This window comes from Podarcis pityusensis, assembly GCF_964106645.2.
Source record: "Podarcis pityusensis genome assembly, chromosome: 12".
Taxonomy (NCBI): Eukaryota; Metazoa; Chordata; class Lepidosauria; order Squamata; family Lacertidae; genus Podarcis; species Podarcis pityusensis.
This window is the reverse complement of record NC_138037.1, coordinates 31851068-31874282: the sequence shown is the minus strand read 5'-3', so window position 1 is coordinate 31874282 and position 23215 is coordinate 31851068. Positions and strand designations below refer to the sequence as shown.

Sequence of the window (23215 nt, the reverse complement as noted above, 5' to 3'; positions counted from 1 at the left end):
GTTTTGTTTTTAAGTTCACACTAGTTTTGAAGTTCCCATCAGTACAAAAGAAGTCGTTTTCAGTGAATTCCTAAATGCCTTATAATGTGGAAACAACTCTTCTGTTAGTTTATACGGCAGGTGGCAGCTACAATTTATTGTCCTGTTTTATCCAATACAAAAGAGTCGTAGGGTCAAATATTCAGTGCTTTTTGCTTCACAACATTCAAGATTGTTGTGTATAGTTGCTTCTGCCAGACAAAAAATGGTAACCACTTGCCATACGTATATAGTAATGGCAGCGATTGTCCTTGATACATCCTTGGAAGCAAGTTTATCTTGATGGCCCTAATAGTTTTTGTTTTTGAGCCCCTTCAAATAGCATAGCTATATTGCAGTAGGCTGCTACACTTGTTAATTGTTCCACAGCCCCTATAAAGCTGAATGTGTTGAATCAAGCTGTTCAGAAAGTTTATTTTTCTGATCAGCAATTGTTCCTTTAAAAAACCTCGACAGTAAACCCTTGTGGTGGTTGTGTGTGCAACACAGATTGGTTAATTTTGCCCTTATGAGTCGCTAGGACAGCCTGATCTGTCAGGGAAACATCTCTTGAACCACAATCCTGTGCTGTACAAACAGAAAAAGCCACTGAACTCTGGCCTGCCTTGCACTGAAAAGGCTTAATCTCCTCTCATTGCTAATTGTTTTGCTGCAATAACACAACCACACAAGGACTGCTCAATTAGGTCCTAGAATGGGGATGAGTTGTGTTCCATTTTAAGAATTTATATGTCAGGCTGTTGCCTCAATATGAATGAATGAAAGAAATGATAGATTGGCTGACTGTTACTACTTTCTTATTTCTCATTGGTAAAGAAAAAAGAAGAATGGAGGGAGGGAGAGAGAGAGAGGCCCACAGGTGTTTGTAATGGAGATAGGGACAGACATCCTGTTGGCTTTCAGCCCACACAGCTGTTGTGTTGTTAACATATTTGCAACCCTGCCGTTCATCTGCACAGATGCTAGGAGAGAATGCAAGACACAAAAACTTTATTTATTTATTTATTTATTTATTTATAGCAAGCTTTATGTACTGCTTAATCAGAAAAAAAATCAAAGCAGTTTAAATAGTGTAAACTGTTAGGAAAAAAGCAAACTTTAAAAACAAAAGACACAATAGAATTGTCAAAATATAAATAAAAACAGTTTACAAAACCAAATGTACATAGTAAAACTGTGTGGGCAGGCTATCTTAAGCAAAGTTTTTAGCAGGCATCAAAAACATTACAACAGCATCTGACTAATATTAGTAGTGCATAAATAAATTATATGTGCACAGTTCCTAATATCACATTCATACCCAATGATAAAACCATAAAATACCTCCCAGCCAATGGGGAAGCTAAAACCACAGAGCAGGATTAATCCAATTCCAATCAGCTAAACTACTAAAAGTGCCTGTGAAAACAGATGGATCTTAACTTGGTGCCAGAATGATGTGGTGTCACCATCAACACTAAGGGGAGGGTATTCTGCATAACACACTTTGCATAACACAGTGGAATGTGGAGAAGCTTTTCATCTGAATTTCATTGAAATGGACAGGATGGGGAGAGATGATCCATCAGGTATTAGGGTCCCAAGTCATTTAGGGCTTTATAGTTAAATGCTGGCACTTTTGCAAATCAGCACAAAATGGAGTTGGAAGAGAGCTCATACCCAGGAACTTGTGGCTCGCATAGGAACTGCTTGCACCCATCTAGAAAGGCTTGCCACATGCTTTGAAGGCCAGTATCATGTAGTCTCAGTACATCACTAATGAAATCATGTGACTATGGAATCCAGCAATTTCAATTATTAGTCTGTCGGCTGGGTGATCTTGCCTGTTGGCCATTGGCACTCCTCTCACACCAAGCATTTTGATAGAGGTTCACTCTGACCGCTGTCAGAAGAAAATGGCATAAACAGACAGTTTTCATCATGGCTGTCACAACAAACATGGAAATGGTGCATATTATGGGAAGAACATTGTGCAGCTTGAAACTGTTTGTTCACATTCAAAAGTGCCTGCCTTAGCTGGTATTCTTCCTTCACTTCCCCCATGTCCGTTTTCCATGTGTACACAATGTTTAAAAAGTTAATTGCCAAGATTATTTTCTTATTTAGAGGTATAACCCCATAAAATCCATAGCTCTCTTGCAGTGAGTGCTGCATCAGTTTGAACAGGCAATATCTATAAAGTTTTGTCTCCCTCCTCCCTCCCTTTTCAAAGAAACGGATAAAATATCCTCTGAATCTACGGTTACAGTAAGTGGCACTGGCTAATGATTTGATTTGAGAATTGAGAATACAGTCTGGATTTACTCTCTATGCATTAACGCAGGTCAAATGGACACGGGCTGCATTTTAAATCAGTAATGGAAGGCTGAAGCTTTTCTTAAACCAATCACATCGGCCTTTCCAAGACTGACTGATCCCTAGAGGCTGAGCCTAGTAAGCAAAGCTTTTATATGAATGGACTCTGTGCAGCCTGGAGTTTCATTCATAAAATGGATGCTGAAGGGGGAAAGGGGGGGGGGAGGCGGCGGGAGGAGTGCACACATTGGAATGTCCATTTATAGAGAGCTGAAGGGTGTAGTGTTCCATCAGCTGCTTCCCTTGCCCGTTGACTTAAAGTAATGATTAATGCTTGCTGGCCTCCTCTGCTTGTAACTTGACACCATTTATGGCCTTGGTGCGTTCCTAATGTATGGTGAATGAGAAGGCTACATAATCCAATCAGAAACATAAACAGGAACTGGTTGGTCTGAATTCCATTCAAATACGCCACTTCAGCCAGGCAGTGTTTGTAGAACTTAAATTTTATAGACTGAGAATGGGATGGAGGAGGAGCCATGCAGATGTGTGTTTTTTGCAGCCAAGGCTCACAAAAGAGAGAGGGGTCTTTTTCTCTGTGTTTTCTTTGTGTTTTTTTCTTCTTGTAAATAGCAACTTAACGTACACATAGTTTGAAAGTGACCCTGTATGACTGAAATAAATATAGAGCGTAAAAATGGAGAGCCACCAGCTGGGACAGGATTGTACATTTTTTTAAAAAATATGACGTCCTTTTAATGTTTTGGTTCTGCTGTCAATAACAAGTAGCCTTTTGTTGAAGGAGGCTGCTGTTGCCTAATGTGTTTTCTGAAAACCGGATGTCGTGATGATGCCAGAGTAAATCAGCAGTTAGCTATAGAAAGCAATCTGGTGTATTTCAGGGAGGAAAACTGTGGATTTTATTTTGCATGTGTTTTGGTTTCTTTTGGAATTGCTTTAGCTAAATTAGATTACAACTTGTAGGTTGTTTGCCAGATGAGAGGTAGGGATTACGTTCCCTCTCTGTGAAGCCTGGCTTTTGAATTTATTGGCATCTTGTCGTAATGCGATGTTTCTGTTACTCCGAATTAATTTTAATTTTTAACTTGATTTTTCAGAGACATCTTTTTTGCATCCTCCTTTAGGATAATCCTGATGTCCTTACCCCAAGTATTGGGAATGTTGCTGACAGTACTTGTGTGCATAAATAGAATACTTAAAACTAAATATTACCTTTATCCAGCAATTCTTGGTAGAGTGTGTTGGTACCCTTATCTGCATGGACTCTGCTCAGCTAAGCGAGGTAGGAAGTCCTCAATTCAAATTCACTAGGTATTAGTAAACAGTTCTCTTTCTCATTCACACACATCCAGCGCTAGATTACGAAATAGGCAGAGTAGGCACCGACCTATGAGCCCACACCTTTTAGAGGATCAAAATAATATTCACAATTTTTTTAGGGATATGTGCCCCCCCCCCCCCAGAAAAAAGCACCCCAGAAAAATACTATATATTTTGGAAAGTAGTTTATTTGTCTGGCTGTTCTATATGGGTTTGAGCACCAATTGAGAGATCGCCACCCTGCAAGAAGGGTTCAACTTGCCTGCTCTCTGCAATGCAGTTGGGAGAAGAGGCAAAGAAAGTGCGCTGACTCCTTCCCCTCTCTTGACGATATACAGTTTTAAAATCCTAATGGCGAACGGGTCTAAAACTAACAAATGACACTGTCCGTTTAAAAACTCCAGTATTTGTGGGTTTCTTAGATTTCATGGACAATGCTTTAATTTAGCAGCCTATAAAAGAAAGGTGTCCATTGTCTTCATCTGAATCCCAAATGAAAATTAAGATTGTCTTGTTTTACTTTCCGCTTCCTTTCAAGAGTCATAGCTCAGTTATGTCATCCATTGTCTTTGATTCTTAAATCCTGGAAATGTTTCGCGTAAGAACATAGGGAAATGCCTTATATCTTTGGCAGGGTGGATTTGATTTGAATCAGACTGATTTAAATCACAATTTAAATCACTAGTCAGTAAGACTTGATATATATCAATTTTTTTTTAACAGAAAGACTCATTCTTGCTTGTATCATCTTAATATTGACAACCAGAGGAAGGTTTCATTTTTGGAATAAAAAAATTTCAGAGTTGTTTTTACAGTTATATTAAAAATTACTGATTTGGTTATACTATTAGAAATACATAGGCAGATAATTATGAAATTATTGTGAGATTTAATATGTTAACAGTTTATTTTCAGACAACTTTTCTGCTGTACTTTATTGGAAGGAGAAAAATAATCATTTCCTTAATAACAATTTAAACAATTTATTTAACTAAAACAATAACATTATAGCATATGTATCCATGTTTGTTAACTGATGTGGTTAAACATTTTTTAAAAAAACAAAACAAAACACCATAGACTGAGTTTTAGCACACATGAAAAACTTAAAACAAATCCTTATTTCCTGATTAATAGCTTTTGGACTATAATGTAACTTAAATAGAAAACTATCTTTAGAAAGATTTTTCCTCCAAAAGCATTTTATTTTAAAAATCCGATTTAATTTTTTTAAAAAATTGTTATTTCCCTCCTGTTTTTTTTTTAAAAAAATCATTGTTTTTTTTATCCACCCTGATCTTTGGACCATGGAGCTCATTATTACTTGCATTCGCAGGCACTGTCTCTCCAGGATTTTGAGCAGACATCTTTTTCAGATTTCCTTGGTGGGGGGTTCTACCCAGGGCCGTCTTAAGCATATGCGGCGCTGGGATGCAAAGATCCACCAGGCGAGAGAACCACCAAAGTTGTTGACCTTTTTTAAGGAAATAGTTGTTTACACAGGGGCGTACAAAGGTGGGTGCGGGGTTCACGGGGGGGGGGAATGTTGGGCGGCATAGTCGCAGCACTGTACACCCGCTGCTCCCCCCCCCCCCACTGCATGGCGGCTAACTGTTTTGGCTGCACGCAGTACCCAGAGTCATGTAATGTTGTGGGTGCTGCGTGGCGCATCCTGTTGCATGCGCCAAGCTGAGGGTTCCTTTACTGGCTTTTCCGCTGTTAGAGCACACTCCCAGCGCCACTCACCGTGGGGTGCCAGCACAGAACGATGGGGGATGCAAGCGGGAGCAGAGGAAAGATCTCTGGGGGGGATCTGCGCGCTCCTATTTGTCGGGTTTTGTCATTGTCCAGAGATGCTTCCTCCGTGCACCCCTAGTGTCAACGGTTAAGATGGCCCTAGTTCTACCTGGTGTTCAACCTACGTGCAAAACAGGTGGTCCTGGAGAAGAAGGAATATCTTCCCCATCTGAAAGCTAGGGTTTCCCCCCTAGTGCACTAGTGTCATCCTTCTGAAACTATATCTCATTGCTGTTTATCACATCTGTGTCCCTATTAGACGAACATGTGTTGTGTAGCAGAAACCATCAATTACGTTGTGACTATAATAGAACAAGCTGGCGGGATTTGCAAGGGGAGCCATCAGTGCAAAAGGCAACGGTATCTGTGGAACAATTGCCAAACTAGCTTTCCAGTTAATAGATTTAACAACTTGGAGTCAATAAGCTGTATCCCTAATAAATACATCCTATGGATTTTCCTCCTGTTTTCAATATTCAAAGGCTATTGCTGATGTCAAGATATGGTCGCTGGTTTTAAATTGCATTGTACTGTACCAGTCAGGTAATGTAAAATTGAAGGTCTTTATCATAATTATGCAGGCTGAAAATAGAACAAGTCTGTGTTTTTAGGCAAATTTCTTGAGACAGGGAGAAAAATTGGCGCAAAATTTCCACATCCATCTCGCCTAATGCTTGGGATTAACAGTAAATACATATTGCTGCCATCACACCATCCTTGTTTACCTCCCTAAAATGGTTATCTGGCCCCTGCAGGGGAAAAGGGTTGTGATCTTAAACGGACCCCCCTGCTCCGATTCAGATGTGATTCTTGAATTACGAACATAAGATGAGCCCAATTCCAGCTCCTCTTCTCATGGTTGCCAACCAGATTCCTGTGGAAAGCCTACAAGCAGGACTTGGGTACAGTAGGGCTCTCCCTTCCCTTCAAGTTGTGATTCCTAGCAGCTGGCTTTCAGAAGCATTCTGCCTCCCATCTGTGGCTAGAAGCCATTGGCACACTGATTCTCCATTCATTTGTCTAATGCTTTGCACAGTCAAAGCACATATCCCCTCCTCAAAGGATTCTGGGTACTGTAGTTTACCCCCAACAGAATGAAAATTCCCAGCAACTGAATTAAAATTCCCAGGGTGGGTGGCCCTGTGGTCTAAACCACTGAGCCTCTTGGGCTTACTGATCAGAAGGTTGGTGGTTCGAATCCCCACAACGGGGTGAGCGCCCATTGCTCTGTCCCAGCTCCTGCCAACCTAGCACTTTGAAAGCACACCAGTGCAAGTAAATAAATAGGTACCACCATGGCGGGAGGGTAAACGGCATTTCCGTGCACCCTGGTTTCCGTCACGGTGTTCCGTTGTACCAGAAGCAGTTTAGTCATGCTGGCCACATGACCCAGAAAGCTGTCTGTGGACAAACACTGGCTCCCTCAGCCTGAAAGTGAGATGAGCGCCACAACCCCAGAGTCGCCTTTGGACGTAACCATCCATGGACCCTTTACCTTTACAAACCACAGTGGCCAGAGTTCTTTGAGAAGGGGGAACAGTGCTTTAAATGGTATATTGTGTTCACCGCTTTATCCTCTTTTAAAGCATCTGAGTTCTAATCCTCTACAGTGGTACCTCAGGTTAAGAACTTAATTCGTTCTGGAGGTCCGTTCTTAACCTGAGGTACCACTTTAGCTAATGGGGCCTCCTGCTGCCGCCGCATGATTCCTGTTCTCATCCTGAAGCAAAGTTCTTAACCCGAGGTACTATTTCTGGGTTAGAAGAGTCTGTAACCTGAAGCGTCTGTAACCCGAGGTACCACTGTATGCTGTGGTGATAGGAGACATTCAGCATTCTCTCTCTCTCTCTCTCTCTCTCTCTCTCTCTCTTTAAGACAATGTGAGTTGGTTCCATCACCCTGTTTACTTGTTGCATCTTGCTGCTGCTACATGATTCAGTTTACTTCCTCCAACTTTGTGAGGAATACGGTTGTGAGTGATTTGTCGCGTCTCCATTTATATTATGCTCTCCCTTTACGCAAGATTGCTTCTTACACTCCTGCAAGTTTATGGGCTGGAAGGGCTGCTATGGTTCAGCTCTACTTCACACGAGCCATATATTTGATGTCGCCGTGTCAATTTCTGCATCTAACTTAACAATTTGTGGCTCAAGTAAAGCAACGGAGCACAATTGCTAAACTGAAAACGTCGTAGGCATGGATGTTGTCTAGAGTTCTGCTGCCTGATAAGTCGTCCTCCTCTCTTCTCTGTTTCTTTCCACTTATGACTACAAGGATAGCCCCTATTAGGATGGCAGGCACCCAGTATGTGAAAATGCTCCAAACACTCAAACAAGAAGGAGAGGGCCAGAGCATCTTGCATTTAGGGGGGAATCCCACAACTAGCCTTCAGTGTATGCCACTGAAAAGGTGGAATATAAATGATATGAATAAATAAATAAATGAATAAGCCCTGGCCAGGGATGGGAGGATTTAATTGTGCTGGCCAAACCACAGTCAACTGGCACAGTTTTGCTCTGAGACAGAACACATTTTACCATGCTGGTCTCAGAGCTCAAAATTACAAAAGAACTCAGGAAACTGCCTTACACAGATTCAGAATATTTGTCCATTCAGCTCAGGGCAGCAGATCTCTACAGTTTCAGACTGAACATTTGAAGGCCTACCTGGAGGTGCCATGGATTGAACCTGGGGCCTGCCACAAACAAGGCAGATGAAACAGTTGTTTCAGAGCCAAAAGTGGCCATAAAATATGGCTTACAGATAAACTATATACTGCGTCCCATAGGGAGATATCAGGGGTAGGCGGGTGTGATGGGACGATGAGCTGCTTGTGTGTAAAATCCTAGTCCCTCAGAGTTTGGTCAAGTTTGCAAACCTCTGTCTGTAACGGAGCCCCTTAAACATGGCTCCGTCAGTCGCTGGCAGATTCCGACAGTGGTTGCTTTCGGAATCGCTTCCAACATAAAAGCTCCTTAACGGAAACACGTCTTCTGGACTCTCTGCGTGACAGTTTCCGGCGAGGAGTGGGTGTCCCTACAGGAGGTCCTGAAACCTCCCCACTGTTTTCGCTGGAAGTGTCTCTGAGCCATCCCTCCAGCTCCCTTTCCCTCAGCCCAGCTCCTCTCCCCCTACTGGTTCCCTCTTCAGCTGCTGAGTCTCTCCCAACCTGTGTGAGCCCTTTCACTTCCCTTCCTTCCGATGGCAGTTCCCTGACATCCACCTCCCCTCCAGGGCCCCCTTCATCCCCTCTCGCCCCCTCCTCTACGGGCGGTGAGGAGGCAAAACCCCGGAATGAACTTCCTTCATCTTCCGATGTCCCGAACACTTCTCTCCACCTGTTGCGGTTCCTGGTCTCGAAGTACTCCTCCTCCTCAGAGTCCATCTCCCCTTCCCCTTCCGATTCCGAGAATCCTTCCAACTCCTCCTCCTCATCGGTGGTCCCAAAGTATTCCCTCCGGAACCTCTCCACAGGCTGAGGTTTCCTTGGGAACCTTTGATGGAACGTTTCTATCAATACCTCGTCATTGATATCTTCTGCCATTACCCAAGTGTTTTCTGACTCCGGTTCTCCTTCCCACGCTACCAAATACTCCACCTGATCCCCCTTCCATCTGGCGTCGAGGATTTCTGCCACATGGCTGCTGCATTCCCTTTCTTCTATGACCGGTCCCCGAGTGGCCATCCCTTCTCGTCCCCCCTCATACGGTGACAGTAACGACCTGTGAAATACTGGGTGCAGTTTCATGTGGTTGGGTAACCGGAGCCTGAAAGCCACTGGGTTGACCTGTTGAATGACCTCAAAGGGACCCAATCTCCTGGGTCTTAATTTCTTACAACCTCCTTTGAACGGCAACCCTTGGGTTGACAGCCACACCCTATCTCCCACCCTTATGGTTTCACCTTCCCTTCGGTTCTTGTCTGCCTGCCTCTTGTATTCTTCCTTCGCCCTTTCTAAGTTGAGTTGGAGCTGACGATGGATTGCTTCCATTTCTTCTACAAAATGCTCGGCTGCCGGGACACCCCATCTCTCCCCTTCTCCCCCTGGGAAAGCCCTGGGATGACACCCATAATTAGCCAAGAAGGGGCTCATCCCTGTGGACACATTCTCGGCATTGTTGTAGGCAAATTCCGCCAGCGCCAACTTTTCTACCCAGTCATTCTCTCTGTCATTGACATAACACCTCAGGTATTGCTGGAGGACCCCGTTTGCTCTTTCCGCCTGCCCGTTGGTTTCAGGGTGCCGGGCAGTCGAAAAGTTGACCTCCACCTGCAGTAAGCTCATGAGCTTCCTCCAGAACCTGGACGTAAATTGTTTTCCTCGGTCTGAGACCACCCTCAATGGCACCCCGTGCAACCTAAAAATGTGTTCTACAAATAACTTCGCTGTCTCTTCCGCCGTGACTGCATGCGAGCAGGCTACAAAGTGGCACATCTTTGTTAGTAGGTCTACCACCACCATGATGGCTGTTTTCCCCTTGGACTTCGGCAGATCAGTCATAAAATCTATCGACACTGCCTCCCAAGGTCGTTCTGGGGTTGGTAAGGGTTCTAATAGCCCCGCCGGTGCCCGCCTCTCCCCTTTGGCTCGCTGGCATTGCTCACACCCTCTTACATACTCCCGTACATCTTCCCTCACCTTAGGCCACCAAAATTCCCTGGTGACCAACCACATGGTTTTGTGTTGTCCAAAATGCCCCGCCGTGGGGCTGTCGTGCAACTGCTTGAGTACCCTCCCCCTTAAGTCTCCTTCAGGGATATACAGTGCCCCTTTGTAATACAAAGCTCCATTTCTTTCCTCGAAACCCCCTGGTTCCTCTCCCTCACCCCTAAGACCTCTGAGCTTATTCTGGGCGTATTCATCATTCTCTGTTTCCTCTACCAGTTCTCTTTGTCCCACCAATGCCGCCCCACACACCCAGCGGTCCTCTGGAATGACATGTCTCTCTTCGGGTGCTCCCTCCTCCTCCAAATATTCAGGTTTGCGTGAGAGAGCGTCCGCCCTAATGTTCTCTGGGCCTGGCACGTAACAAATCTCAAAGTTAAATTTGGAGAACTCCTGGGCCCATCTCACTTGCCGTTGGTTGAGCACTCGTGCCGTCCTCCAATACTCTAGGTTCTTGTGGTCAGTGCACACTTGCACCTTATGTTGTGCGCCAATTAGCAGGTGCCTCCATCTCCGGAACGCCTCATGAATGGCTAGTAGTTCTCGGTCATACACCGTGTAGTTCCTCTCGGATTTGTTCAGCTTTCGCGAAAAAAAGGCACACGGTCTCCACTCTGACTCCTCCTTCCCTGGCTGCAGAAGCACCGCCCCAATCGCTCTGTCTGATGCGTCAGTTTCCACTCTCATCGGTTTTTGTAAATCCACATGCAGGAGTTGTTGTTCCGAGGCGAAGGCCCTTTTTAGTTCCTCAAATGCTCGCTCCGCCTCCTCAGTCCAAACGAACTTCTTCTTACTGCTGAGACAGTCCGTAATGGGCGCCGTCAGGTGGGCAAAGTTTCGGATGAACTTACGATAGAAGTTCCCAAATCCTAGGAACCTCTGCACATCCTTCCTTGTTTTGGGTGTTTTCCATTCCAGCACCGCCTGGACCTTGCCGGGATCCATGGCCAATCCCTTGTCTGACAGGCGATACCCCAGGAATTCCACCTCCTTGGTATGAAACTGACACTTCTCCAGTTTCACCCACAGCTGGTTGGCTTGCAGCCTGCTCAACACTTCTCTGACGTCTCTCACATGCTGCTCCTCATTCTCAGAATACACCAACACGTCGTCTAAGAAGGCCACACAATTCTTGTAAAGCAAAGGCCCCAGGACGTGGTTCATAAACGATTGAAAGCACGCGGAGCCTCCTTGTAGGCCGAAGGGCATAACTAAATATTCAAATGCCCCCAAAGGGGTGAACATGGTGGTTTTCCATTCATCCCCCTTCCTTATTCGTATCAGGTTGTACGCCCCCCTTAGGTCCAGTTTAGTAAAAATCTTTCCCTTCCTGACCCTTGTCAAAATGTCGTCAATCCTGGGCATAGGGAAAGCCACTGGTTCTGACACTGCATTTAAGGCCCTGAAGTCACACACAAGCCTCGGCTTGTTCGTGTTTTTTTTATCCACAAAAAACACTGGGCTGCCCCCCACCGCCCTGGACTCTCTGATGAACCCTCTCTTCAGGTTCTTGTCAATGAACTCTCTTAGCTCCTGCATCTCTCTGTCTGACATGGCGTACAGCTTGCCTACAGGGAGCTGTGCCCCAGGGAGTAAATTGATTTGACAGTCAAAGGGTCTATGCGGGGGTAATTGGTCAGCTTCCCTTTCGCTGAAGACGTCGCGGAGATCTGCGTATTGTCGTGGTACCTTCACGTTCTCCGTTACTTCAGTCCCTGCTAGGGTGGCTTGGGCCCCTGCCAAACCCTTTCCCTCTTTGCAGTGTTCTAAGCAATGTGCTGAACCAAAAGAAACCACTCTCTGATGCCAGCCCACCAGCGGATCATGTAACGCTAGCCAGCTCATCCCCAATATAATGGGAGCTCCTCCCAAGGTGGCCACATTAAACGCTATCAGTTCGGTGTGCCTTGCCACCTTCATTATCATTGGGACGGTCTGCAAGCTGACTTCTCCTCCCAACAGCTCCCTGCCATCGATCGTGGTCACCTGCAGGGGGTTGCTTAAAGGGATCGTCTGTATCTGGTGTTCAGCTGCAAACTCTTTGCTCATGAAATTGCAGGAGCTGCCTGAGTCCAACAGCGCCTTTATCTTTAGAGGGTGTCCGTTTGGCAGCTCTAGCGCCACTTCTATCACTAGGGCGGGTTTAGGAGGTTCTGGCGTGGGCACTTTCACTGCTCTTTGGCCTGACTGCTGTGCCCCGACGGTGGCAGCCAGGCGTTGGCTTTTACTTGCTTCGGTATTTCTTCCTCTCTTCCCTCCACAGCTCCTACCATCCCTTGCCATTCCTTCCTCTGGGGGCAGACTCTGGCAAAGTGACCTGGCTGTTGGCAGAGATAGCATTTCCGGGCGCCTTTTCCCTCCTTCTTTCCCCCCTCACTGGGCTTTGAAACTGCGCGCGCGCGCGCTGTTCCGATTTCCATCGGCTCTGCCGGCGGGAAAGTTGGCTCTGGAATGTCTGGAATGCGGAACTCCTTCCAACGTTCCCCCTTCCCTTCCCGCCTCTCCAATGCTCTCGCCTCCTGGCGCGCTCCTATGGTCAGCGCTGATTTGGTCAGCTGGTCCATAGACTCCGCCCTGGGCGCCCGGGAAAGTTCGTCTTTCACAGCCGAAGAAAGCCCTTCTTCAAAAAGCATTTGAATGGGTTCCCCCGATAGATCCCACCCCAATTTATGGATCAACATGGTGAATTCAGTCCAGTACTCACGGACAGATCGGCTCCCCTGTTTGCAAGCCATTAACTGTCTGCGGACCACTCCCTGTTCAATATCGCTGGAAAACATCAGATCCATGGCGCGAAAGAACTTCATCGTGTCCTTTAGGACGTCACTATTCGCTGCCATCAGGGGTCTAACCCAGTCTCTCGCCCCCTTTTCAAGATGCCCAATCACGAAAGCCACTCTTGATTCCTCGTCAGGGAATTCATCAAACTGCAGATTGAGGGCATATTGCATCTCTGTCCGAAAGCCATGATAGTCTTTGGGCTCCCCCCCAAACTTCTGCACCAATCCTGGTACCTTTCTGACGAGCTGGGTGTCTTTCCCCTTTTTGTCTGCATCCTGAGCCCTCCTCTCCTCAAGCCTCGCCGTCTGCAGCGCTAGCTGGACCTCCAACACCCGGTACCTTTCTTCCAGGCTTGGACCCGCTCCAGCTCCTGCTTCTCCGGTTCCGGCTGGGTTGCTCATGATGCCTTCTCCTGCACAAGCTGCTCACGAAGACTGTCGGAATGCTGTGATGGGACGATGAGCTGCTTGTGTGTAAAATCCTAGTCCCTCAGAGTTTGGTCAAGTTTGCAAACCTCTGTCTGTAACGGAGCCCCTTAAACATGGCTCCGTCAGTCGCTGGCAGATTCCGACAGTGGTTGCTTTCGGAATCGCTTCCAACATAAAAGCTCCTTAACGGAAACACGTCTTCTGGACTCTCTGCGTGACAGTTTCCGGCGAGGAGTGGGTGTCCCTACAGGAGGTCCTGAAACCTCCCCACTGTTTTCGCTGGAAGTGTCTCTGAGCCATCCCTCCAGCTCCCTTTCCCTCAGCCCAGCTCCTCTCCCCCTACTGGTTCCCTCTTCAGCTGCTGAGTCTCTCCCAACCTGTGTGAGCCCTTTCACTTCCCTTCCTTCCGATGGCAGTTCCCTGACAGCGGGGAAACAGGTTTAGAGACAGTGTGATCTTAGGCACAGTGTCACTGAGCTCACATCTTTCTGCCCAGTGCTTCAGGGCCAAAGTTGAACTATTGGTTTCAAAACAGTCACTGGGGGAAGGGATTTCCCCTGTGAATGTTGTCGGGCGGACACATTTGTATTTCCTTCTTATGGACCAGCTGATTCTCTTAAATCGGCTGACTTCTTTCCTCTTTATTTTCTAGGCAACAAACTTCCTTTAACACAACACTTTCCTCTTTAGACGTCTCAAGTTACCAGATGACTAATGCTTCATCTTCTCTTGTCTCGGGCAAGGGGTGTTAAAACTGCCAGGGCCATGAAGGAACAGAGGTTTTGATTGACCACATCCCCTCGTCGATGCCAATGTTCTCTGTTACCCACGTGGCAATGGGATAGGAGTGGCAGCTTCCGGCATAGAAACTGGCCTCAGGATTTAGGCTCATTGAATAAAACATGTCCTTTGGGAAGTCTTGGGTTAAAAAATTATAATGTAAAAATACTGTTCTGTTCATAGACCATGCATATGGCTCAAAACGGCAACTTGCTTTGCAGTCTGAATACTACTGATGCAGATTCCTCCCCACCCAGCACTTGTTGCTCTGATTCCTGCTCACTGCTTAAACTCATATGTTTATGAGTTTACCATGTACAGTCTACCTAGGTCAGCATTACCAACACTTACCGGCCATAGCTCTCCAAGGTTTTGAACAGGAGCATTTCCTTGCACTAGCCGGAGATGATGGGGACTGAATCCAGGACCTCTGCACACAAACAAAGTGGATTGGCAGCCAATGTGGTGTAGTGGTTAAGAGTGGTGGACTAGTAATCCAGTGAACCGGGTTTGCGTCCCCGCTCTTCCACATGCAGCTGCTGGGTGACCTTGGGCCAGTCACACTTCTCTGAAGTCTCTCAACCCCACTCACCTCACAGAGTGTTTGTTGTGGGGGAGGAAGGGAAAGGAGAATGTTGGCCGCTTAGAGACTCTTTCGGGTAGTGATAAAGCGGGATATCAAATCCAAACCCTTCTTCTTCAAACTCTTCTTCCATAGTGGATTTTAATCTGACATAGGGTAGTAGGTCTTGTGCACAACAAATTATAGCAAAATATAGAAGGTGAACTGGTGAATTATGCTGGGGGGGGCATGTGCAATTTAAAAAAAAATCTAAAAAGTTAATGGCTCTGTTCTGCCCAACAGATTCATTCCATTGTGAAGCCAGTGCCTAAACTTTGCTGCATGGCATCTTTCCTTTCCTCCTTTTTCTCTTTTAAAGGCCATATTGGAAACAAGAAGTAAACATACAGTTTCTGTTCTTCATTTGCTGCTCTCTAATGTAACCCCAGTTAGGTAGTTAAACCTATTCCTGGGTCTTAGTCAAGCATTTAGCACAATTTAAAACTGCAATGTTAAATTTCATTGGTTGGCCTTTTTATTAGATAAAGTAGAAATGAAAGCAGAAGGCAATTTAATTGGCAGTAATTTTTCTGGGCAAGTCATTACTTTGATGAACTTAAGAGCAATGTTTATGGCTCCTAATTAACCATGTTAGTCATTTGATTGAATAATCACTTTGGAAATGTTTCTACAATTTGATTAGAGTTTGACCCATTCTGATAGTCATAAATTAACCAATAGCACTTTAGAATAATAAGACTTTAGGTACTTTGCAAGGAACAAAGTCTTCTCAGACGTATCCCTCCCCGCCCCCGCCCCAGTTCTCTGTGGATTGTTTAATCATATGCTTATGCTGTAGTTAGCGTTGCTAAATACAAGTTGCCTCTTCACAATTGTTAGTTTTATCCCAGACCTGGGGATCCTGTGACTCTTCATGTATTGCTGGACCACAGCTCCCATAATTCCTGACCATTGACTATCCAGGCAGGGCCTGATGGGAGTTGGAGTCCAGCTACATTTTGAGGCTGAAGGTTCCCAAACCCTGTCCTAACCAGACATACACAACATACAGTCTAATGCAGTGGTTTTCAACCAGTGTGCCATGGCACCCTAGGGTGCCTTGAATGAAGGTCAGAGGTGCCGCAGGCAACACTGGCCTCTGTCCCTCTTTCCTTCCCTCCCTCCTCTGAGGCCCCCTCGCATCTCTGCCTCCCCAAGGCTTGCACAGCTGTTTGTTGCAGCAGCCCTGGCTCCCCTCTCCCTGAGTTTAGTGCTTCCCCACTATAGGGAATTCCAGAGTCACCTGGTGGAATTCAGGCAGAATGATTTTGGTTGAGTAAGCCATGGCTTGTCAGACCCAAGACTCTGAGCATTTTTTTGTGCCTTCGTTCCTCCTTTTCTAATGTCAACATGCAGTCCTGTTACATCCCTACCAGGAAACTGGGGCTACAAGCCACAATCGTAAATCAAGATCTGTTAGATAAAACTTTGACTCTCTTATCCTAGAAACGCACATGCCTATCAAACGTACCTAGCTTATTATGCAGCTCATTACGTACAGGTGTTTTTGCCTTTTTTCCACCAAAGCCGCATATCTCTGAGAGAACTAGAGGTGATACTTTACAAGTTCACCGCACACTTCTGCTAATGTTCAGGTGGACTTAAGAGTGTGATTTCTCTGCAAGAGGTAACCTTGGTGTTGATGTGGGGCAAATGCAAAACATGAGGTTGCAATACAAGTAAGTCAGCCTAAACATTTACAGGAAGAATTTAGTCCAAGGCCCTCATTTTTGGTGGTAGCCTCCTGTCAATCATTGCATCTGGTTCTGTCTTGAGTTTTGTGACTGCTTTTTAGATAGGGATTCTGAATCACTGGAGGTCCCAAGCGATAGACACACTTCATCGTGAAAAAGAGTAATGAAAATTTGTGGAATGAGACTATGGGTAGATGAACTTCCATTGTAATAAGCACTTGCTTAGTGAATTCAGTGTAAAATCTCATTTTCTTCTCCTTCCAAGTCCTTGATACTCATCCCTAGTCAGTGAACAGTGAAATTCAGGATTGCGTTTTGGAAAAGACTTGCACACAACACTGGACAAATTATGTTTGGTCCTGTTGCAGGTTTTATGTGAGTGCTTCTCCAGTGGCTGATTGAAGAACAGAATGCAATGGTGTACTGAACAATATTTTAGCTTTCAAATAGTTAAGGTTCAAATGCTGGCTACATGGGAATAAGCCTCGTTGAATTCCACAGGACTTTATTCCAAGTAAACTTGCATAGGCTTGTGCTATATGTGCAATGGATGTTTTGAACATAAATATTTTTATTAGCAATGCAGGTGTACTCAGAGTTAAGTCTCATTTCCCAGGTTTATTGCTGGCCTACGAGTGCAGAGAATTGCAGTGTAAGAGAACAAAAGGTTTTCATGTATGTGTAGATACTTACATTGTAGTAAGAGTGTGAGATTTAACAGAGTTACCGGTAATACAGTTTTAAACAGTTCATTTAATATTTTAACTGAAGAGTTAAATTCCTTTTTTAAAAAAACAACAACCAACAATGTAAGTTCAGTACACACACGGTACATCGTGTCCCCATTTGTATGTAATGTTAAAATGTTGTTTATTTTAAATCATGGTTTAATTTGAACAAGCCATTGCAAACTACTCAGAAGCTCCCACTTCACTCCTCCGCTGCTCGTATATGTGCCATACCAGGAGGAAAACAAACCAGAAGCTGGCTTAATGTTAAATCTGAACCAGCACTCGTGGTTTGTTTCTCTCCAAACAAACCGTGAGCAGAAGCCAATGTTTGTTCTTGGCTTACCATGTGTGGTTTCTTTAGAGGAAATAAACCACGAGTGCTGGTCTCCATGTTATGCTAAGTCAATCTCTGACTTGATTCCCTTTTGTCCCACCCGCATAATCAATCACAGGACACGACGCGCACATCCCATTTGAATGGCAACTGGGGGGGGGGGCTCAAATATTTTATTAAGAGGGCTGAAGGGACCTCGGCCCCTAGGAGTTGGCTCCTATGGAAAAAGACCCAATATGGAGGCTAAATGGCCAAAATATTGGGAAATACTAGAAAAGGATGGAGACAATTGGAAATTGCAGAGTTTGGAGAAAATGAAAGACAAAGTGCGAGATTGGTTACATTACGCTCAGATTAAAGAAGTTTTTAAAAATGATAAGAAACTAGGGTTCCAGGTGGAGAAATCAAAATTAGAAACAGAATTGTTAGAACCAAAGATTAAGGTACTTTCAAGGATGTATAACTTGCTGTTGAAATGGAATACACAAGATGAAACGGTTAAATCGGCTATGATAAGGTGGGCACAGGACATTGGGCATAATATCATGTTTGAGGACTGGGAGAGGTTGTGGAGTAATGGATTGAAATTTACTGCATGTAACGCTCTGAAAGAAAATGTAATGAAAATGATTTATAGATGGTATATGACCCCAGTCAAACTTGCCAAAATTTACCACCTGTCTGATAATAAGTGTTGGAAATGCAAAGAGTGTGAGGGAACGTTCTTCCACCTCTGGTGGACTTGCCCTAAAGTGAAGGCGTTCTGGGAAATGATTTATAATGAACTAAAAAAGGTATTTAAATATACCTTCACTAAGAAACCAGAGGCTTTCCTTTTGGGTATTGTCGGCCAAGGGGTGGCAAAGAAGGACCAGACATTCTTTATGTATGCAACAACAGCAGCAAGGATACTTCTCGCAAAACATTGGAAAACTCAAGATCTACCCACACTGGAAGAATGGCAGATACAACTGATAGACTACATGGAACTGGCTGAAATGACCGGCAGAATCCGTGACCTGGGAGAAGAGAGGATTGAGGAGGACTGGAAGAAATTTAAGAACTACTTACAAAAGTATTGTAATTTGAGTGAATGCTAAACAAGATGCTAGATCAAAATAACTGAGCACCACTAAATTTAGAAGTTTTTTAAGAAAATAAGTAAGACTGTGAAATTTAGCTCCTTTTGAGAATTATAAGATTATGAAACATAGAAGGGATATAAGAATTTAAATAAGATGATAAATTGCTGACAAAATGTTACAACGATGAAAATGGGAGCGGGAGATGTGAGGAAGTCCAAAGAAAATGTGAAAATATGTTAAGATCAATGTTACATTGTTTATTATGTTTATCTTTATTGTAAAATTTAATAAATTGCTTAAAAAAAAAAAAAAAGGAGTTGGCTCCTATGGTCAGTACCCAACAAGACTTGAGCCTCCAAGTGTTCAGATTTTAGGATCTGCAAAGTAGGGTTAATGGTTGAAGAAGAACAGGCATGGTTTGAGTGGCCAGGTGGCAAATAATGTACAGTGGTACCTTGGTTCTCAGACTTAATCCGTCCCAGAAGTCCATTCCAAACCCAAGGCGTGCTTTCCCATACGAAGTAATGCAAAATGGATTAATCCGTTCCAGACATTTAAAAACAACCCCTAAAACAGCAATTTAACATGAATTTTACTATCTAACAAGACCATTGGTCCCTAAAATGAAAGCAATAATCAATGTACTGTACTGGAAAATAAATTAGACCGTATTGTAGATGATAAAAATTTAAATTAATTTTTTTCCTGATGATCGCAATTGTTTGGATGGGGTTTCTTTATCCCTTTCCGCAGTCACACAATCAATCAATCAATTAGTCAGTCAGTAGCTGAACTGGGTTCCACACAGTCACAAAAACAACTTAACCGAAAAAGCCTCAAAAACAAAAACGCAAAATAAATAGCAAAAACAAAAGCACCAAACTTAATCCATTCCAGAAGTCCATTTGACTTCCGAAATGTTTGAAAACCAAGGCGAAGCTTCTGATTGGTGCAGGCGCCCCGGAAACAATAGCTGTTTGGCTTCCGAAAAACGTTCAAAAACCGGAACACTTCCGAGTTTTTGGTGTTTGGGAACCAAGGTCCAAGATAAGGAAAAAAGCCAAATTCAGCAGGTTGTAACAGGCAGGGACTGGGCTCCAAAAGTGAAGTTGGCAAGGTCCTCTCTAATAGTTGAGCTGCTCCTATTGCACAGCCCAGTACTGAAGCCACTGCTTTATCGGGCCATCTGGACAGCCTCTGCAGAGAGCTGAAACAATACTGCAATAGCGGACAGGATCTGAACCTCGGCAAATATGGTAGCATTCTGAAGGTTCAGAGCTAAGTCTGCCAGACTGGGCTGTTGTGGCACAGGAAGTTAAGGTGCCAGACTCTTGTCTACTGGAATCCTGGGTTGCAGCAGTTGCATGGCACCCTAATGTGGATGAATTGATCTCTTGCTACAGGTGGAAGTTCTGTGGGTGAATGCCTTCCCCTTCCCCTGCTTAGCCAGCACATGGCAGAACAAGGCTATCACCTAGGTGGAGCTGCATTAGTAAATTGCAGCCTGGGTACGGCAGCTGTGTATTGATTTTGGTAGAACCTACTCCCACTTAAGGTTGTTTTTGGAATCCAGTGCTATTGCTGATCACTTCCCTTTTGTATATGCTGAATCATTAGACTATCATATGTTTATGTGTTCTGGGTATACAGGTTCAACTTGGTTAGCATGGAAACTGACCATGTGTAACATGTAGCCTTTTTCACTGGGCATGTCAGACGTTTTATTGAAACTTTACTCTGAGGCTGATTGTGACAATCAGTTTGCTAATGAATTTGAACAACTGTTCTTTGTGGAAATATCTAATCTTTCAAAACTCGTTGTTTTGCTTTAGGTTTCTGTTCCATCTAGCCACAGTTCTTCATAAGCATGCTATGTCAGTTGCCTGTTCAATAAGGAGGATTCTGAATTATTATTCCATATTATACCAAATTTGACAAACAACGACTTTATTAGTTTTTCTTTTTTTCCTGCTAATTGTAATGAACTTCACCATAAGCTCCAGTGACGATTTAAATACTTTGTTTAATGATCTATGTTGGGTATGATTTATATTAATTACATTATAGTTTTCCTTTCCCTCCCTTTATTTTGCCTTCCACATGCTACTCTAAACTCCTAAATGTTGACAGGTTGCCATTCCCTGTAGCTTCAAGTGTGCTCTTTTTCTCTCTACAGCTTCCCTTATTTGTTGACTTGTGCCATTCCAAACAATATTCTAACTAACTTTTGTGATACCAAATTGTGGCAGTCCTCCTCACGCAAGCAGCATTCCACTAGTGGGAGCTTCATTCTTAGTGCAAATCCAATGGGCGCCTTGCAATTATTCCAGATCTCTTACTACAACAGCTGTTATTATTATATATTGTTATTCTCAGTAACAATTAAGGTTATGCATTGCTGCTTACAGAATGTCGCTCTCAGACTGTACGCTGAAATCTCACCCATTGCCTTCCTCTTTCCAGAAGTGCCTAGCTGCCATTCCATTTACATGAGGCAAGAAGGCTTCCTGGCTCACCAAAACAGAACAGAAGGTATGTATGTAAGAGTGTGTGTGTGTGTGTGTGTGTGTGTAGTTCTGTTTTGTCCTGAAGCAAAATTTAGGTATCCACATAATAAAAAAGAGGAACCTTTGAGACCCTATTCTCATAAAGGTTATAAATAAGGCTGGTTATAATCATGCATTTCTTTATTTTTTTCCTTTTGCAGATTAGGCACCTGAAAGCTCTAGGAGAAATTCTGGAGCTTGCATGTCTTTTCTAACATAGGAAAAATATGTTTAAATTGCAGCACACTTTCCTTTATGTTTAGCCATGTTGTGATTACCCGAAGGCACACATCTGAACTGGCAATTTAAGCCCATCCCTTAAGATATAGCCTCGAGACAGCAAAAGACTAGTGCCTCTTTGAAGCTATAAACCCATCAGCAAGGGGTACTGATTTTTATTTTTATTTTGAAGTGAGAACACATGAAGACTAGTCTTTCCTTGACCACTTCTCTGTATGGAGAAGCACCGTACACTTTGTAGAGTACATGCAAATTCTCACCCATGGTGATTTCCTCAAGGATCAACCTTCTTGGCAAAGCAAACGTGTGACTGTGGGTTTTCTTGTTTTCAAGACCATGAGCAGCTATACTGTGTCTCTCCTCCCACACACACTCTCTTGTATGCTTCTTCGTCTGTGCCTCTTCTGGTAACTTCTTATGGCAAGGCCATATGAGGTGATGACAGTACTGGACAGAGTGATGGGGCTCTGCTGCTCACCTGACCCTCCTGCAACTGTGATTTTGCTGCATACCAGGATGGGTCAGTGGGGTCTGGTGCTCCTGCCAGTACATTTGCATAGTTGCAGCCTTGCCTCTGCTACTGTTCCTCCTGGTATGCAACAGCAACACAATCAGAGGGTGGTGTGGCGAGCAGCTAGGCTTGTGGGCGATTGCTTGGAAAATTCAGTTGATGCATGAAGCTTCCCATTTCTGCCTTTTTGACCGGGCAAAACCACCACTTTAAAAATATGCAGCAGTGGGGATTCTCTAATGGTGAAGGCTGGTATTTTGCACAGGACTTCCCATTACTAATGCATTCTCTTGTTTGGAACAACAACAACAAAAAGACTAACACAACATACGCACGTACCTTTACTGTTTAGTTTTAATGGGGATGCCTGCTTTAAATTGGTAACCCTTTCCCCCCCCCCATTCTGCTTGGTAAATACGTTTCTTTTTCTCCTAAAAAATTCCAGGTTGTATGTATGAAAAGGGGCCGAGACAGTTTTACGATGACACCTGTGTTGTTCCAGAGAAATTTGACGGTATGTTAGATGCCTGTGTGTTTGTGTTTCTTCGCGCGGAGAGCTGGAACCGTAAACGAGTCGTTTCTTTTTCCTTGATAGATAGTAAAAATGAAATGAAATGAAAGGTTAGCAGCATTCTGACTCCAGGCCATTTAATAGACCATTTGTCGCATGTCCAACCAAAGACTGACCTTTCCCTCCAGAAACCAAAGACTGCTTTTCAATAAGATGTCATTCTATTTTTGCTAGCAAGAGATTCTGTACGCAGAGACAAGATAAAGCACTGTCGTTCTGGCTGTTCTGAGAAGTAATAGGAGGATTTCCATTGCACTGATGATCACATACAGCTTGTTATTAGAGATTTATTGAAAGCTGATCCTTTAATTAACGAAGCAGAACAGAAAGCAGCTACTCTGGATTTACTGATGACTAATGCAAACTCTTGTCTTTTTTTATCCATGAAGAGATGAATTATGGAACACAAGTGCCACCGAGCTATTCAGGGGTTTCTGTGTGTTTAAAGAGAAAGCTGTGCTTTGTTGAACGTTGCATTAGTTTGCTTAATGAAGCTGATGCCTAAAGAGCAGAATGTATAATATCCGTTTATTTTTCTGAAAACGTTCTTGGGGATGGCTAACTAGTATCAAATGGCTTATGAAACAAAACATAGCCTCCTCATTATTAGCTATAAATCCAGCGTGTATTCTGTGGGGAGAAGCGCTAATGAGGTTAATGTTGCTTTTGTAGCCAAAGGAATTTGGACCGGTGTTCCTTCTCACAGTAATTGCGCCGCTCTCCAGCTTTTGGGGGAGTTTGGTTTGCAAAACAA

The 23215-nt window shown here is 44.1% G+C and overlaps 1 protein-coding gene across 6 annotated transcripts in view; it reads left to right on the top strand.

The window, feature by feature from the left end:
* Window positions 1–23215, top strand: part of ETV1 (ETS variant transcription factor 1) — a 102884-nt gene that overhangs the window by 68439 nt on the left and 11230 nt on the right. For all 6 annotated transcript variants that reach the window (XM_080974944.1, XM_080974943.1, XM_080974947.1 and 3 more), the window contains 2 exons: window positions 21057–21125; window positions 22336–22404. In XM_080974944.1, the coding sequence (XP_080831070.1) occupies window positions 21057–21125; window positions 22336–22404 (138 nt within the window). The remainder of the gene's footprint in view (window positions 1–21056; window positions 21126–22335; window positions 22405–23215) is intronic.